At 42.2% G+C, this 18,368-nt stretch overlaps 1 protein-coding gene across 11 annotated transcripts in view; it reads left to right on the top strand.

Annotated features, from left to right (window-relative positions):
* The window catches only part of mprip.L (myosin phosphatase Rho interacting protein L homeolog), a 109,327-nt gene that overhangs the window by 65,113 nt on the left and 25,846 nt on the right, over positions 1-18,368 (top strand). For 6 of the 11 annotated variants that reach the window (XM_041575795.1, XM_041575794.1, XM_041575797.1 and 3 more), the window contains exons 4-9: positions 906-1,054; positions 4,853-4,937; positions 5,857-6,088; positions 6,174-6,612; positions 16,661-16,796; positions 17,402-17,506. In XM_041575795.1, coding sequence (XP_041431729.1) covers positions 906-1,054; positions 4,853-4,937; positions 5,857-6,088; positions 6,174-6,612; positions 16,661-16,796; positions 17,402-17,506 — 1,146 coding nt within the window. The remainder of the gene's footprint in view (positions 1-905; positions 1,055-4,852; positions 4,938-5,856; positions 6,089-6,173; positions 6,613-16,660; positions 16,797-17,401; positions 17,507-18,368) is intronic. The other 5 variants (XM_041575800.1, XM_018236650.2, XM_018236651.2 and 2 more) reach the window with 3 other exon arrangements.

The raw sequence follows: 18,368 nt of genomic DNA, 5'->3' as shown, positions 1-18,368 counted from the left end.
AACATCTGACCATTGACTGTTTTTTCCTAAATACGGAGACCTTCATTTCCACATTGGTTTCCCTTTCCCCCCAGTCTGTGGTCGAACTAAAGAGCTTTTCCCTGAATAGTGATCCGGGGCCATTCCAAAGCCACAAAGTCTCTTCAAATAAAGCCCCTTTAAAAATTGGAGGTAGCTGTTTGCCCACCTTCGCTATAACTCATTTTCAACTTAGAACATATTTCTGAGGATAACCTTAATTAAAGAATAAGTAAACCTTAAAAATAAGTGAATGTAACATTTACGAGGGTGCTATTCTAAGCACTTTTGCAATGTACATTCGTTGTTTATTTTTTATTTCCAAGATATTAAAGGATACATGTTCTGTTAATATGAATTAATTTTGTTACAACAGCGCCACCTGCTGGTCATTTTCCCACCAGTCTGACCATCAAGTAGTCAAGAAAGAGGCTGCTCTGATGTTCTTCTGCTTAGGAAAGATTTGAGAAAGGTTTCTAATTTTTTTCCTAAGCAGACAAACATCAGAGCAGCCTCTTTCTTTTTCCTGACAACTTCCTTGACTACTTGGTGGTCAGAAAATGACCAGCAGGTGGCGCTGTTGTATCAAAATTCATTCATAGTAACAGTACGTGTATCCCTTAATATCTTGGAAAAAAAAAATAAATAAATAACGAATGTACATTGCAAAAGTGTTTAGAAAAGCACCCTCGTCAATTATACATTCACTTATTTTTGTTTTATGTATCCTTTAAAATTTGCTTTGATTAATTGGGTGGATATAATTCCCATTTAATCTTCCTGATTGCTGCTATTTAGAAGAAGTTATTACAATACTTTGTGTTGTAAACGTTGGTGGCTGAAATACCTTTTTAATGCTTTTTGCAAATCTATTGGTTCTTTTGCAGCCCACCACGCTCCCCCAGGGGACAATAAACATGAACCAGTGCACCGAAGTCATCGATGGGGAGAACCGCACTGGGCAGAAGTTCTCGCTTTGCATCCTCACCCCTGAGGAACATTTTATCCGAGCCGAGAACAAGGAAATTATCAATGGGTGAGTGCCTGTGTGTAAAGCTGTTGTTTGTACAGTGTCAGTGTGCACAGTGCCAGGCAGCTGCAGGCAAAAGCTAACAACACATGCTTTCATACACAGAAAGAAAACTGCCTCTCGCTTCTAATTCTTTTCCATTTGTAAACTAGGAAATGTTTCTTCCACCCCAGTAGCCCCAAACTGTAAAAACCCAGAGCAGGGTAAGTGGGTACTCTTAGGGGCAAATTCACTAAGCGCCGAACGCTAGCGTTTGGCATTTTCGTTACTGCGCAAATTCACTAACGAACGCTGGCGTAGTTTCGCTAGTGTTACTTCGCATCCTTACGCCAGGCGAATTTTCGCTAGCGACGTAACTACGCAAATTCACTAACTTGCGCAGTGTTCTGAACGCTACCTTTTATGCTAGACTTCCTTCGCCACCTCAGACCTGGCGAAGCGCAATAGAGTAGATAGGGATTGTTTCAAAAAAAGTCAAAATTTTTTCTAAGTCCCAAAAAACGCTGGCGTGTTTTCTACATTATGGGTGATAGGCTGAAAAAGATCGAAAAAATTTTTGGGGCTCCCCTCCTTCCCCCCCTACATTTCCTGACTCATGGCAACTTACCTATACAGTGGGCACGTGTAGGGCAAAATAAAATTTTTATTTGATGATTTGAAGGTTTTCTTGGCATTTGTAGTGCTGATACGTATTCCTCCATTGAAATTTGAATTTCGCGCCGTATGCAAATTAGCCTTCGCTAGCGTAACTTCGCTTTACATAGCGAATCAACGCTAGCGCAACTTCGCAACCTTACACTACCCCTGAGCGCAACTTCGGATTTTAGTGAATTTGCGGAGCGCTGGCGAAACTACGCCTGGCGAAGTGCGGCGAAGTTGCGCCTGGCGCAACTTCGCATCTTAGTGAATTTGCCCCTTAGAGAGAGCCCCACTCAACAATGGGCATTAAGGTCCATTAATAGTATTCTAAAGTTAGTCTTACCTGTGATCAGTAAAGTGTCATTAAAAGGGTTGTTCACCTTTATATTAACTTTTAGTATGATGTAGAGAGTGATATTCTGGGACAATTTGTAAATGATTTTCATTATTTATTATTAGTCGTTTTTCAGTTATTTAGTTATTCAGCTGCTCTCCAGTCTGTCATTTCAGCAATGTGGTAGTTAGGGTCCAAATTCCCCTAGCAACCATGGATTGATTTGAATAAGAGGCTGGAATATGAATAGAAGAGATCTGAATAGAAAGATGAGCAATAAAAAGTAGCACTAATAATAAATTTGCAGCCTTACAGAGCATTGTTTGTTTGTTTGGTTTTTTTTTTTAGATGGGTCAGTGACCCTCATTGTAAAATTGAGAAGAAGGCAAATAATTTAAAAACGATAAAATAAGAAATAATGAAGGCCAATTGAAAAGTTGCTTAAGTTAGCCATTCTATGACATAATAATAGTAACTTGGAAGTGAAACGCTCCTTTAAAGGGGTTGTTCACCTTCCAAACACTTTTTTTCAATTCAGTTGTTTTCAGATTGTTCACCAGAAATAGACTTTTTTTTAAAATTACATTCCTTTTTTATTTACAGTTTTTCCAAAATCCTTTAGTTTAAAGTTGAATGTTGGTGTCTGGTGTTTGAGTCTGGCAGCTCAGTAATTCAGGTGCAGATTCTGAACTGTTACAATTTTGCAACATTTAGTTGATCCATTTCTCAGCAGCAACTCTGGAGTATTAGCAACTATTGTATCACATCTAACGGCTGCCTGTAATGAAACCCAGAGATTCTGCTCAGCAGGGACAAAGATAAGAAATGTATCAACTAAATGTAACAATTTAGAATAGTCTACAGGGTCAGCGACCCTCCCCCTCGCAGAGCTGCTTTAGAAGGTGAAATATTAAACTTTACATTTCACACATAGAAAATGGAAAGTAATTTATAAAAGTCTTAATTTCTGGTGAACTGTCTGAAACCAATTGATCTGGAGAAAGTGTTGGAAGGTGAACAACCCCTTTGAAATTTTAAATTTTTAGAATACATTGAGTGCATTCTAAAGGGAGTCGTGCTCATTCTCTCTGTACTCTGTAACCTGTAGCCTTCCAAATATATGCCCACTACAATTCCCAGCATCCTCGGCCTCAGGCAGTGTATACTGGGAGTTTTAATCTAGCAACAGCTGTATGGACTCTGCTGTGTCATCTGTGATTTTTCTGCTTCTCTCTCTCCCATGTTCTAATTATTTCTCTCCCAACTGCTCTGTGTCGGCTTGTTCTACTGTCTTGCTGTAATCCATCCTCCCCCTGGCCCTCACAGCTGTCTCCCCCTACTCCTCTTTCTATGGTCTCTCCCTCTCATTCCACTTCATTTTTGTGTTTGCAATGCTTCACTGTGCGCTGTGTAAACTCTGCGCTGCTCTCTTTGCTCCGGCGGATGTTCTATGTGTATTTCTGTCTGCATGCACTTAGCAGCCTCTTCTGCTAGGGAAAGTGATGGCATTTGTTCTGCTGGAAATCCCATTTCTGCACAGAACATATGGCCATGATGTTATTAAAGGTGATGTATACATTCCAAAAACCTCCCCCATTGCCCTTCTATTCTCCCATATATGTAGGGCTGAGATTAATTATGCATGCAAGATGATGCTCCAATGAGAATCCTGCACTTCATCAGCCACTTTATCTAACATAGTGAGATTCCAGTACAGTTTTGCCTTGCTGATATTAGATTGTGATCCATCAGATGGTGGGATATAGTGATGGTGCAGTTGTTCAGTGCTCAAGATGCCTCCAATCACCAAAGGTCCAGGGTGTACTCCGAGCAGGCAATCTCCTTATTGGAGGATCCTCTCGCATTGACCTACAGCAGGGGTCCCCAATCTTTTTTACCCTGTGAGCCACATTAAAAAATAAAGAGTTGGGGAGCAACACAGGCATGCAAAATGTTCCTGGGGTGCCAAATATGGGCTGTGATTGGCTATTTGGTGGGACCTATTTGGACTGGCAGCCTACAGGAGTCTCTATATAGCAGTACACCTGTTTTTTATACAACCAAGTCAAGAATTCCAAATTAGGCACCTGCTTTGAGGCCACTGGACGCAACATCCAAGGCATTGGAGAGCAACATGTTGCTCGCGAGCTACTGGTTGGGGATCACTGACCTACAGCCTCCACCAAGCTGGGAAACCATTTAATATTGTTACTTTAAGATAACGGCCACTCACAGCTAGGGTTGCCAATTTTTCTGGAAAAAGATACCGGCCTTCCTATAAATTTATCTTTTTTTCCCTATTAATAACGTTGAGATCAACCATAATTTTTACCGGCCTGGCCAGTAAAATACTCCCTTACTCACAGCATGCTTTGTCCTCTTAGCATCCCTAGCATAGATGAACCTTTCAATGTAGGGATGCACTGAATCCAGAATTCGTCCTGTTTCAGCAGGATTCAGCCGAATCCAAGTGCCTGGCCAAACTGAATCCCAAAAATTACTTGACTTTTTGTCACACAAACAAAGAAGTCAAAAATCTCGCGCTGCACATGTGGTTCTCTTTTCCCCCTCTTTTCCCTAATTTACTTATGCGAATTAGGGTTGGGATTTGGTTCGGTATTAGGCCGAATCTTCCTCAAAAGAATTTGGGATATGTCCGAATCCTAAAATAGTGGATCCCTGTTTTAAGGGAGCTAGCACATGTGCAGATTCGGGGAGATTTAGTCGCCTGGCGACTAATCGCCTCTTCTGCAGGGCAACAATTTCCCCAAACTGCCTTCCGCCTGCTATGTGAAAACGCCAGCGCCAATGCACTCCTCATTGTTTTCCAGGTGGCTTGAGATGCTAATTGTTTATCCGAAGACAAACAAGCAAAATCAGAAGAAGAAGAGGAAAGTGGAGCCTCCCACCCCACAGGTAACTAACTGTATGGTGTAATCTTTTTGGTAATTATGAGGACCCGAACTACTACGTTAGCAAGGCCCTTTCTACCAGGGTCTCCAATTATTATCTCATCAGTCATCTGGGCAAGGGCCCCAGTCAACATGTAGAATGGGGCCCTAATGAAAAGAAATGAGCCTTTTATGCATGGTTATGCCATGGTCTGCCCAGCAACCCCTCATCTTGCCAAAGCATTTTTCCCTTCACAACGGAGATCAATGCTAAGTTTGTGTACTCCATAAACTTACATAAAACAGCGCCTCTAGTGGCCCTCAATAAATTGCAAGTTTTAACAATGTGAGTAAGATATGTGCACATGATATATATGTGGGTGGTCTGACCTTATCTACTCTTGTGGGGGTATGAGATTCCACAGCTGCAATCTTGCTGCTTGTATATAAACGGGCAATGTATTTATGCACAGTACTGCATTACAACATAACTCTGAACTGATGTAACACCATAACTAATGTACACAAACACACAGAGTAGCTACATCCGCTGGGCTAGGGTTAAGAAAAATAGAGGGATACAAATGTATGTCTTATATCTGTTCCACACACCGCAAACATGTCCTACAGTCTCCTGTTGCTGGCTATGGAAATCTCTATTTGTCTCTATTTCAGCTACAACTCCCATGATCCCCTGCTGGCTAGTGGTAGGGTGCATAGGAGTTGCAGTCTTTAGAAGGCAGATGACCTTCAGGGAGTTGCAAACAGCCCGGCCAATTCATTTGGCAGGTGTAAGCGCTGGTACCAATGCTTAATGAATTTACATTTTTAGAGGCCCAGGTGAAAGGCTTGGCCTTGTATTTTTCATCTAATTGGTGGCTTATTGGTCAGCCATGATTGTATTGTCTTTGTATTGTGCCTTGCTAACTCTTATACTTACTCAGGAGCCCGGACCAGCCAAGATGGCAGTGACCAGCAGTGGAATCCCTGGAGCAGAGAAGGTTCCGGCCACCAAATCTACACTGTGGCAGGAGGAAATTAAAAGTAAAGAGGCTCAGGAAAACAGCACTAGTCCCCTCCAGAGCCCGGTGCAAATGCCGTCGTCCCCTACTGAGCCCATGGCAGACAGTAAAACAAGTGAGAGCCAAGTGAATTGTATAGGAACTCATCTATCAGGTATTGATATTTAAAAAATGTTGCAATGGAACCTGCTTCATCTGTATTCCCGTATGCCCATGTCGATTGTATGTTTGGTTCCAAGATGGAGGCCTCGTGAATGGTGATCGCACAGATGGTGGCCGTAAGACTCGCGTGGAAAGCGGATATTTTTCTCTGGAGAAGATGAAAGACTTGAAGACCGAGGAACAGCCTCCACAAACGCCGCCTTCACCCTCCACACCCGATGCTCCCAGCAGGTACAGTGACTACAATTCACACAGCCCGGAACTGGACCCATTTTCTCCCCCAGGTACTTTGTCTACTCCTTCACCCGAACAAAGTATGAATGTGGGTGGCCAAAATGGGAATAGCCCTTTCTCCATTGCCAACCGGCAGTATGCCATCCTGGCAGATGTGCCCCGTGCCCGAAGGATCAGCCACAGGGACGCTTTCCAGGTAGAGAGGAAGAGGCTGGAGCAACAGAATCGGGCAAGGAGCCCTGGGAGAGAGGAAGTCGCACGCCTGTTTGGCCAGCAGAGAAGGTGAGTGTTGTATGCTGGTGCACCTTAGTCTATTGTCGACCATATTGGGAGAGTGGTTTTGGAGACCAAGTATTTTTGCTTTCTGGTCAGCAATGTAACATCGTGATCCCTAACATCTGCAGTGTCAGACATGTGAATTATAAGCGGGCATAGAAACCTTATCAACGCTTATTGAATGCTTAGGCAAATACATTGGGGTATATTTATCAAAGAGTAAAGTTAGAGATGGTTGCAGTGCACTAGAGTGAAATTCCGCCACTCTCCATTCATTTCTATGGGATTTGGAAAGGCATATTTATCAAAGGATGAATTTTCACTTTCACCCATTGATACTCTCTTAAAAATCCCATAGAAATGAATAGAGAGTGGCTGAATTTCACTCTAGCGTACTGCAGCCATCTCTAACTTCACGCTTTGATAAATATACCCCAGTGGTTGGACACCGGAGAATTGTATAACTACAACTCCTAGTAGCTTCACACAGAGCCTTAGACTTTTGGAAGAGCTAGAAGTTGTATGTTGGTCTCCAGTTGCCCATGTCTGATGTTGAGCTTTGCGCTCTTCCCCGCTTTGTTTCACTAACTGTACTAACATGGTTTTGGTATGATACATAACATGCACAGTCTTGTCTTTACTAACCCTGCGTGCTGACCCCTTGTGGCTAACCGTACTAACCATTTTGCGTGTTCCGAACATGGATCTGCAACAAGTGTTTCCAGCCACCGCAAAAGAACACTTGGCTGTTGTAATGCAAAAAAATTCATATGTCCAAGACCATTGTTTTTTCCCTTTTTTGTTACTTCAGAAGTTCCAATTTTTTCCTCTAATAACCACTAGGGAGCATTATTTGGGTCCTGAAACATCCCTGGCTTATGTTTGGGCTCCAGACAGCTGTCTGTAAGGAACTGGACTATTTTAGCTTCTTGTTCTCAGCTTAAGTTACAATCTCTGCTCATTGCTATTTTGACTCTGGGGTAAACTCTCCCTCAGGCTGTCTAACCTCAATGCACTACATCCATACTACCCTTTTCTCTTACTTGGAGTATCCCATGAGTAGCTTTCCAGCACACAGACAAGCTAACAAATAGGGGTAAATGCACATGAGCTGTTTTCTAGCTAGATATATTTATATGGAAGTAGCACCAACACAATACAAAGATTATTCAGCCACTTCCCCAGAGGAGCTTACAATTTAAAGGGTAACTATTATGAAAATGTAATAAGCTTCGGCATATTTAAATAAGACCTTTTCTAAAACTAATATTCTGCATCATTTCTGAAATAATCAAGTTTATCTTCACTATTCCTCTCTCAGCATCTGTTTCTCTTCATTCTGTCTTCATGCAGCAGTTGGGTGTCAAAGTCATTGACTGTTAGATCCAATATATCTTATAGGGAGGCTCCTTTCCTAGCAGATGTATTAGAGCTCACTCAAATAACTGATTCCAGTACAAACAAAATCGAACAAAGTAACTGCCTTTTGCACAAATCCTGCATGTAGAGAGACATGATGTCTGGTGATTTTAATAGAGTGAGCTCTAATACATCTTCTAGACAAAAGGAGCCCCCCTATAAGATATATTGGATCTAACTGTCAATGAATATCTGACACCCAACTCCTTCATGAAGACAGAATGAAGAGAAACAGAGGGATAGAGAAGATAAACGTGATTATTTCAGAAACTGTACAGATTTTTTAATGATTGTATTTAGAAAACATCTTATTTCAGTGTGCTGAAGCACTTATTAAATTTTAATTATCGAGATAGTACCCTTTAAGGGTAAGGTCACACTGGGAGATTCGGGGAGATTTAGTCGCCCGGTGACTAATCGCCTCTTCTATGGGGCGATTAATCTCCCGCCTGTCTTCTGCCTGCTAGAATGAAAAATCGCCTGCGTCATGGCACTCGCGTTGCTTCATTTTTCGAAGTTGCCTCGCGAGGAAACTTCGAGTGACTTCGGAAAACGAAGTGCCGCTACTGCCATGCCGCAGGCGGAAGACAGGGGGAAGCAGTTTGGGGAGATTAGTCCTCCAAAGAAGAGGCGATTCTCCCGAATCTCCCAGTGAGACCTTACCCTAAAGGAGAAATAAACCCCTTATTAAAAAAAACCCTACCCCACATAGACCCCTCCTCCCTCCTTACCCCAGCCTAGCTGCTACCCCGGGCAATGCCCATAACTTTTTACTTACCCCTCAGTGCAGATTCAGGGATCGGAGTTCACGGCAGCCATCTTCTGGGTCTTCAGTAATCTGAGAATGAGACCAGCGGAGTGTTGCATGCGAAGTTGGAGCAATTTCCCAGTTTGCGACAACTGCGCATGCGCCAAAATGCACGGATATTGCTGGAAGAAGACCTGAAGACACAGAAGATGGCTGCGGTGAACTCCGCTGGACTGACTCTGCACCAAGGGGTAAGTAAAAAGTTAGGTGCATTGCCCACGGTAGCAGCTAGACTGGGGGTGAGGAGGTAGGGGTGGGGTTTTTTTAATAAGGGGTTTGTTTCTCCTTTAAGGCCATGACTATATGCACACACTAGGGTCAGCTATATCAGGGGCCAAATAAAGTGTTTGGGAAGTAAATGGAGTACTCGGAAGAAAACCAACATGAGGAGAAATGCAGAAAGCCAGGTACTATAAGGCTAAGCTCGCACATGTAAAACATGTCCGACCAGTTTGCTGGGAATGTTTTTCCCCTTCTATGTGCCTCCTGTCGTGTGTTTGTTACATGGAGAATAGAGCTTTAGGTCTGAATACAACTGGAGCCCTCAGTGCCGATCCATTCCCATTTGTCTGTGCAGATCTACCCTCATTCCTGTTCCATGAAGCTTAATTGAAGCATGTAGGGCTGCCGTAGAACGACGGAGCAAGTGGTTTGATTTAGTCTGAGCAGACAGATACATACCATTGTAGTAGACCGTATTTGCCACAGACTAGCGAGTCCAGGCAAGCCCCCCATGCATGTCTCGGCTCACTTTTTCTCAGGGGCTGGCTGAATGAATAACTCATCATTTTTTTCTGTCTAGGGAAACCTATGGCTTTGCTACTGTTTCTTGTGGTTCCAGGATTTTCAGCCAGCCGTCGCCAAGTGCTAGTAACTGTATTACAGCAATAGTTAAAGGAACAGTAACACCAAAAAATTTTTAGTAATTTATTTATAATGTACTGTTGCCCTACACTGGTAAAAAAATGTTTTGTTGGTTTCAGAAAGACTACTATAGTTTCTATAAACAAGCTGCTGTGTAGCCATGTGGGCAGCCATTCAAGCACAGGATACACAGTAGATAACAGATAAGTACTACTATAGTTTATATAAACAAGCTGCTGTGTAGCCATGGGGGCAGACATTCAAGCACACGATACACAGTAGATAACAGATAAGTACTACTATAGTTTATATAAACAAGCTGCTGTGTAGCCATGGGGGCAGACATTCAAGCACACGATACACAGTAGATAACAGATAAGTACTACTATAGTTTAGATAAACAAGCTGCTGTGTAGCCATGGGGGCAGCCATTCAAGCACAGGATACACAGTAGATAACAGATAAGTACTACTATAGTTTATATAAACAAGCTGCTGTGTAGCCATGGGGGCAGCCATTCAAGCACAGGATACACAGTAGATAACAGATAAGTACTACTATAGTTTATATAAACAAGCTGCTGTGTAGCCATGGGGGCAGCCATTCAAGCACAGGATACACAGTAGATAACAGATAAGTACTACTATAGTTTATATAAACAAGCTGCTGTGTAGCAATGGGGGCAGACATTCAAGCACACGATACACAGTAGATAACAGATAAGTACTACTATAGTTTATATAAACAAGCTGCTGTGTAGCCATGGGGGCAGACATTCAAGCACACGATACACGGTAGATAACATAATTACTACTAAAGTTTATATAAATAAGCTGATGTTTAGCCATTCAAAGGAGAAAAGGCTCAAGTTTACATAGCAGATAACAGATAAGCTCTGTAGAATACAACGGGAACTTTTCAGTAATCTACTATTTAACCTGAGCCTTTTCTCCTATTTTCAAACTGAATGGCTGCCCCCATGGCTACACAGCAGCCTGTTTTTATAAACTATAATAGTGTTTCTGAAGCAAGCAACAGTACATTATATTTTAATTATGTTAAAACATGTTTTTTGGTGTTACTGTTCCTTTAAGGAAGCCCTAGGTTGCAAAAAGGAGAACCAAAACCTGACTCACAATATATAGAAAATATTGAGCATAGGGACCAAAGGTAAATATACAACGCTGATTAGTAAGTGTACAAGAATGATGAATTATTACAGAATTAATTGGTAATTCAGAAACAATCGGCACTGGTATATTATCAGTCCTGTAGCCCTAGCAGCAGCTTCTGTGACATATAGAACCTCATTTTCTGCTTGATGATTTGCCACATCCCTAAGTTTGGCTTCTCGGCAGCAGCCCAGGGCACACTGAGCATGTGCAGGGCCACTGACACTCCAAAGATGGCCTAACAAGATAGAAGATGGGGAGCTGCTGTGCACAACATAGCCTGGGTTATTACAGTTATAGGTTTGCTGAACCTCTGGGCAGCTATAGTAAGTTCAGTATATAAAATACAGAATTTCTAGGCATATTTATTTTTAGGCTCCTTTCAGTTGGCCTTAAGTGATGATTTTAACAATGTCTGTTTTGAATAACTTGGATGTTTGAGGGCAGAGTTGGAATTCTGGGTGACAGGTTCATTCAACTTCCTGGAGGCCCAAGTCGTTTGGTAAAGTGATTTCCGTCCCATCCTTCTCAGGATACCCAGTCTCTCCGTCTGTCTCTTCTTTGCTGCTGCTGTCTGTTCTGCATGTATGTCTGGCCTATTAAACCTTTCCAGAGCCAACGGAACCTGCACTCAGACATGAGATTTGATACAGGTATGGGACCTGTTATCCAGAATGCTCGGGACCTGGGGTTTTACGGATAACGGATCTTTCCGTTATTTGTATCTCCATGCCTCACGTCTACTAGAAAATCATCTAAACATTAAATAAACCCAATAGGCTGGTTCTGCTTCCCATAAGGATTAATTATATCTTAGTTGGGATCAAGTACAAGCTACTGTTTTATTATTACAGGTAAAAAGGCAATCAATTTTAAAAAGTTTGGATTATTTTGATAAATTGGAGTCTATGGGAGACAGCTATTCTGTAATTCTGAGCTTTCTGGATAATGGGTTTCCGGATAACAGACCCTATAACTGTATAAAGTTACAGAAACTTACATCATATATAATTATGTAGGAAAAAAAAAAAGGATTTTCCCACTGACATTTCTATTGGCCATTATATGCCTGTCCTCTATGTTAGGTCCTTACTGCCCATTATATAGTCACAACAAATTAATATTAATTCCTAAAAAAAAAATGCTGCAGTTTCCTTCCTGGCGCCGAAATGGTTACATCCTAGACTTCTGGGAAATCAATCCCACAATCCTGTCCACATTGCGAGGAAGTAATTTGCCTTTATATATGTGTTTTCACTGTGGCTGTTAAGTCGTGCGAGTGCCTGTGGGGTCTAGGGTTCATAGCGGGTAAAGGGGCAGCTCACACATTGAACTGCAGACCCCACTAACACTCCGTGGCTTAAAGGGGAACTATCGCGAAAATGAAAATATAATATTAGCTTCAGCATACTGAAGTTCATCTTCACTATTCCTCTCTCAGCATCTGTTTCTCTTCATTCTCTCTTCATGCAGCAGTTGGGTGTCAGATATTCATTGACACTTAGATCCAATATATCTAATAGGGTGGCTCCTTTCCTAGCAGATGAATTAGAGCTCACTCAAATAACTGATTCCAGTACAAACAAAATCTAAGAAAATAACTGCCTTTTGCACAAATCCTGCATGTAGAGAGACATGATGTCTGGTGAGTTTAATAGAGTGAGCTCTAATACATCTTCTAGGCAAAAGGAGCCCCCCTATAAGATATATTGGATCATTCATCTATTAAAATCACAGCCTGTCTCTCTACATGCAGGATTTGTGCAAAAAGCAGTTATTTTGTTTGTACTTGAATCTGTTATTTGAGTGAGCTCTAATACATCTGCTAGGAAAGGAAGCCCCCCCTATAAGATATATTGGATCATTCATCTGACACCCAACTGCTGCATGAAGACAGAATGAAGAGCAACAGATGCTGAGAGAGGAATAGTGAAAATAAACTTGATTTTATCAGAAACTGCAGCATGTTTTATTGGTTGTATTTAGAAAGTTTCTTACTTCAGTATGAGAAAGCTTATATTAAATTTTCATTTTTGCGATAGTTTCCGTATGTGTAATATGACGCCAGTATAAATCAATGCAAATAATGCTAGTATATGTGTAATATCAGGGGTGCTCCTGCCGCTGCCTGTAAAGCCGGCTGATTTATGGCTCCCATCAATCTCAGTCAGGCACTGGGTGATGGTCGTTGTAGGTGAGCAACGGGCCAGAGGGAAGCAGGTAGCCCATCCCTGTGTTACAATAAGCCATTATTGATTGACGTACCTTCTCTGTTATGTGTCGATGATGAATATTGATTGTAACGAATTCTGTAATAATTTGACTTTTTTTTTTTTTTTTCCTGTTCACTCATTTTCCAGCCTTTATTCTGTTTCCAGGTCTTGTTGCTCTTCACCTCCTCCCCCTGCTGTGCTGCTGTGCGAGGTGGCCATCTTTTCTGAGCCCGCTTCGCTGCCATCTCGTATCCCAAGTGTAGGAGATGTGACTTTTGTCTCCTAGGAAAAAAACATCTGCCTGTTTTTAGTTTTTTTCATTTGTTTGTTTGTTTTCTCCTATTCCTCTCTACAAACCTGCGATCTCTTCTGCTACCTAACTATGATATGGTCTCTCTCTCTCTCTCTCTCTCTCTCTCTCTCTCTCTCTCTCTCTCTCTCTCTCTCTCTCTCTCTCGGTGCCATTCCGGCTTCTGTGCCTTGATTGGACTTTTAATACCCGGAGCTGCAGGTTTTATGACACCATGTTGCTTCCCACAGCAGCTCTATCAAGGCATGGAAGTCGCTACACATGGCTTGTGTGTAACTTGCACTTTAACCTTGATCTTTCATTTTTTTTTAACCAGTTGGGTTATCCTTGGCCTGTGGTATCTAAAGGTTTCTCTCAGATGTTTCTCCTGTATTTTATTTCATTTATTAAAACTGAGACAAGAGCCTTGGCCGTGTAACCACTTCACCGTCCACATTTCAAGCAGCGCCCCCTGTCAGCTCCTAGCAAGCAGATATTTAAAAGGATACTTTCATGGGAAAACGTGTTTTTTAGAAAACTTCTGCACTGAAATTCCTTTCTCAAAAGAGCAAACTGATTTTTTTATATTTAATTCTTAAATCTGACATAGGGCTAAACATATTGTCAGTTTCCCAGCTGCCCCCAGTCATATGACTTGTGCTCTGATAAACTTTAATCACTCTTTACTGCTGTACTGCAAGTTGCCGTGATATCACCCCCCCCCCAGCAGCCTAATAACAGAACAATGGGAAGGTAACCAGATAGCAGCTCTTTAACACACAATAACAGCTGCCTGGTAGATCTAAGAACAGCACTCAATAGTAAAATCCAGGTCCCACTGCGACACATTGTTACATTGAGTAGGAGAAACAACAGCCTGCCAGAAAGCAGTTCCATCCTAAAGTGCTGGCTCTTTCTGAAAGCACATGACCTGAGATGCACCTACACACCAATATTACAACTAAAAAAATACACTTTCTGGTTGAGGAATGAAATTTTATATTGTAGAGTGAATTATTTGCAGTGTAAACAGTGTAATTTAGAAATAAAAACTACATCATAAAAATCATGACAGAATCCCTTTAAAGGAGAATTCAACCCTTTACCAGAAAAACACCTACATCCCACCCCACATAGACCCTCCTCCCCCCCCCCCCCAGCCTAGCCCCCCCAGGGGAAATGCCCTCACTTTACTAACCCCTCTGTGCAGATTCAGGCATCGGAGTTCACCGCAGCCGTCTTCCGGGTCTTCGGTAAGCTGAGACGGAGACCGGTGAAGCAGCACATGTGCAGTTGAAGCTATTTACTAGTTTGTGACAGCTGCGCATGCGCTGAAATTGCTGGAAATTGCAGAAACATCGGTAGAAGACTCGAAGACCCGGAAGGTGGCTGCGGTGAATTCTAATGCCTGAATCTGCACTGAGGGATAAGTAAAAAGTTAGCGACCCCCTATGTGGGATGGGGGGCGGTTAGGGTTTTTTTGATACAGGGTTGAATTCTCCTTTAAATGCCAGCCAATATTAGTCAGCTTGTCTCCCACCATACATGCACCAAATATCGTGCGAAAATTTGTTTAGTACAATAGTCTATGGCCACCTTTAGTTGACTACACTTTGCAACTTTTATGTCTCTTCTTCAGGCATCCCAGTAGTTTTGTTATCAAAATGTCTCGTGCAACAGCCTTCCTCTGACACCATCTTGCATTAACCTCCGTCCCATCATTACAGCCCCTTCCAATGACACCTTCTCTTTCTATATGCACTGTACAATGATGTTGTTTAGGCTCCAGATCCCAAACTTAATGGTCCATCACTATACGGCAGAGAATGAGACACAGGCAATTAAATCTCCTTGTAATCCAGTTCCATGTGGGAAACCAGTGTGCCGTGCTGTTGTGTTGGGACTCGCCAAAGGGAAGTGCATGCTATTCAGTGGTATCACCCTTGCTACCAAACCAACAGGCTTTACATAAAGTAGCATTTTGGAGGCTCATTATAACTAGTAAAAACAATCTCTTTTTCAAAGCAACTTGGCAGTTTCCTGCTCTTTTGAAGCCCCTAACTGAAGCTTAAAAAGACTTTGAATACACACTTCATTATAAAGTTAAATTGGCGCAACAGTGGTTACACGGGGCAAGTGCTTTGGGGTATTTCACTTTATGTGGCTTCTTGCTGGGAACTGGCACAGAATGCCAGTAACATATATGGGTGGTGGGCTCGTCCTATGGACTTCTCTCCGATAACTGGCACTCAGGGACACTTCTGTTCCTTACTTGGCGTTGTGCTTAGAAAATGTTTGATTCTGTAAAATTTCAAGATCTGCCATAAAAAAATGTTGTTTTTTTTTAATTTTTTTTTTTTTTTCGTTTTCATGAGCTCATCTTTAAATGCATTTCTGTATTAAATGGGAACCACACTCAAATCATTAAAAAAAAAAAATCACATTTGCAATGTACATTAGTTAAAGGGATACTGTCATGGGAAAAATGTTTTTTGTTGTTTTTTTTCAAAATACATAAGTTAATAGTGCTGTTCCAGCAGAATTCTGCACTGAAATCTGTTTCTGAAAAGAGCAAACAGATTTTTTTTATATTTAATTTTGAAATCTGACTTAGACATATTGTCAGTTTCCCAGGTGCCCCCAGTCATGTTACTTGTGCTCTGATAAACTTCAGTCACTTTTTACTGCTGTACTGCAAGTTGGAATGATATCACCCCCCTCCCTTTCCCCCCGGCAGCCTAACAACAGAACAATGGGAAGGTAACCAGATAGCAGCTCCCTAACACAAGATAACAGCTGCCTGGTAGATCTAAGAACAGCACTCTAGTAAAAATCCATGTCCCACTGAGACACATTCAGTTACATTGAGTAGGAGAAACAACAGCCTGCCAGAAAGTAGTTCCATCCAAAAGTGCTGTCTCTTTCTGAAAGCACATGACCAGGCAAAATGACCTGAGATGCACCTACACACCAAAATTACAGCTAAAAAATACACTTGAAGGTTCAGGAATTAAATTTTATATTGTAGAGTGAATTATTTGCAGTATAAACAGTGTAATTCAGTAATAAAAACGACACCATAAAAATCATGACAGAATCCCTTTAAGTCAAGTGAGTCAGCCTGTGCCTGCTGTAGATGATGATAGGCGGTTCTGCAATTGATGGAGGGAGTCCCCTGTGATACACAGAAGACTGTTACTGATATAATGCATAACCTTCCATTTAAACTCTGCTGTGCATTTTATCACCTTGTAATATTAATATTCAGCTCTTTGCTGTCTCCTCGCAGGCGCTCTCTGGTCATTGAGAAGTTTGAAGCTCTGGACATTGAGAAAGCAGAGCAGATGGAGACCAGCAGTTCCAATAAGCCAACCAGTGAGGCCCGGCAGGGGCGCAGCGAGAAGCGCACCTTCCCCAGGAAGCGGGTAACAACCTCAGCCTAAAGCCGTGTACCCCTCCCCTTCTCCTCTTCCATTTTTTTGCATCTGTGTCCCAGATTGAGTTTATAGGGCAGTAAAGCTTTGATAAGACTATCCAGTGCAGAAGGAGGCAGGAATGTTTAACCTTGAAGTGAACACCACAGGGATGCTGCAATAGATAAGGATCTGGTGTCTCTGTTCTATACTTACACACATATCTGACTTTCCCCTCTTAAGGACCTTATAAATCAACTATAAGTAGTTCTTGGAGTCATACTGTGTTGTTATTGTGCCAGCATGGAATCCATCCTCCGATGCACTTTACATTACTACATTTTGCAGCTTTCTATTTACCCAGCTAACAATAAACGCAAGGCTGAGTGTTACCCACACCCATAAAAGACATTTTTCTCATTAGTAATGCTCCATCTGCACCCCATATTTCACCTCCAGCTAACCTTGAAGCACTGATCGGAAACTTAAGCATGAAGATATAAATGCCCTCTGAATATGAAATGCTTAATGTGTTGTATGTGTTTTCTATTGACATCAGGGGTGGAAATGCCAAAGTTACTATGTGTATGGTGCTAATTATGGTTTCATTTTCCCAGGACGAGTCAGGGGTCAGTTCCCTCTCTGACGTTTCAGCCTCGCCAATGTCCCCATATCGCAGAGCAAAATCGCTGGACCGCAGATCTTCGGAGTCTTCCATGACGGTCAGTGTTCTGTTTAATTAGTTCACATCACATTGATCTTCCTGGAACGGCAGCTGCAAATCTTATAGCTTCAAAAGTGCAATTCTGCCTTTCACCTGTAAGGCAAGGGCCAGACAGGGCAGAAATTAGCCTGCCAAAATCCTCAGGCCTATTTCAGCCCCCAACCCGCTAGCAGAATCCACTTCTGTGTTCATGTCCGGAAGCTTTGTATTGGCTCCAGCGCAAACACACTTGTCGGATTTCAGTGCTGAAAAACAAATTTGTTGCATTTCACACCGAAATCTGCTCTTGTGAAAAATGAAGGGGTGCTACGGATTCACAGCCTGTGGAGACTCCATATTGTCTGGCACTAGATTAATTGGAGCCAAACAGGCAGATCTTTGCCCAGTTTGGCTGCCCACAAACTGTGTCACATTGATTGGATTATAATGGAGTTCCCCATCAAAGAATCAATTTCAGTTTTTGTCTCACAGGATTTTCTAACCTGCCCTACAGATATCTGGCTGATTTCTGTCCTGATATCATTTGGTCAGGCTGTTGAGGAGGACCCGACGCATAGGCCAATAAGCTTCTGCCTTGGTCTGGAGGGGCAGAGTCAGTCTGTGTATGCCTGTCTGTCTCCTAAAGAAAGCTTCTATATAGTAGGGTCTCTTGATAGTTACTCACCACGTCAATGAAGTGGCCCAGGTGCACCGCCCTGGGCCCTCAGCACAAGAGGCGGATAAAGCGAAATCTCAAATTGGAGCAGGCACTCAAGGGCAAAAACTTCCACCAGGCAGATGTTCAAATGTGAAGAAGTTTATTGTGTCAAACAGCCTGACGCGTTTCGTGTTCCAAACACTTAATCATAGGCTTAAGTGTT

This window comes from Xenopus laevis, chromosome 9_10L (genome assembly GCF_017654675.1).
Source record: "Xenopus laevis strain J_2021 chromosome 9_10L, Xenopus_laevis_v10.1, whole genome shotgun sequence".
NCBI lineage: Eukaryota > Metazoa > Chordata > Amphibia > Anura > Pipidae > Xenopus > Xenopus laevis.
Note: the sequence above shows the minus strand (reverse complement) of the source record. Positions and strands in the feature narration are given on the sequence as shown.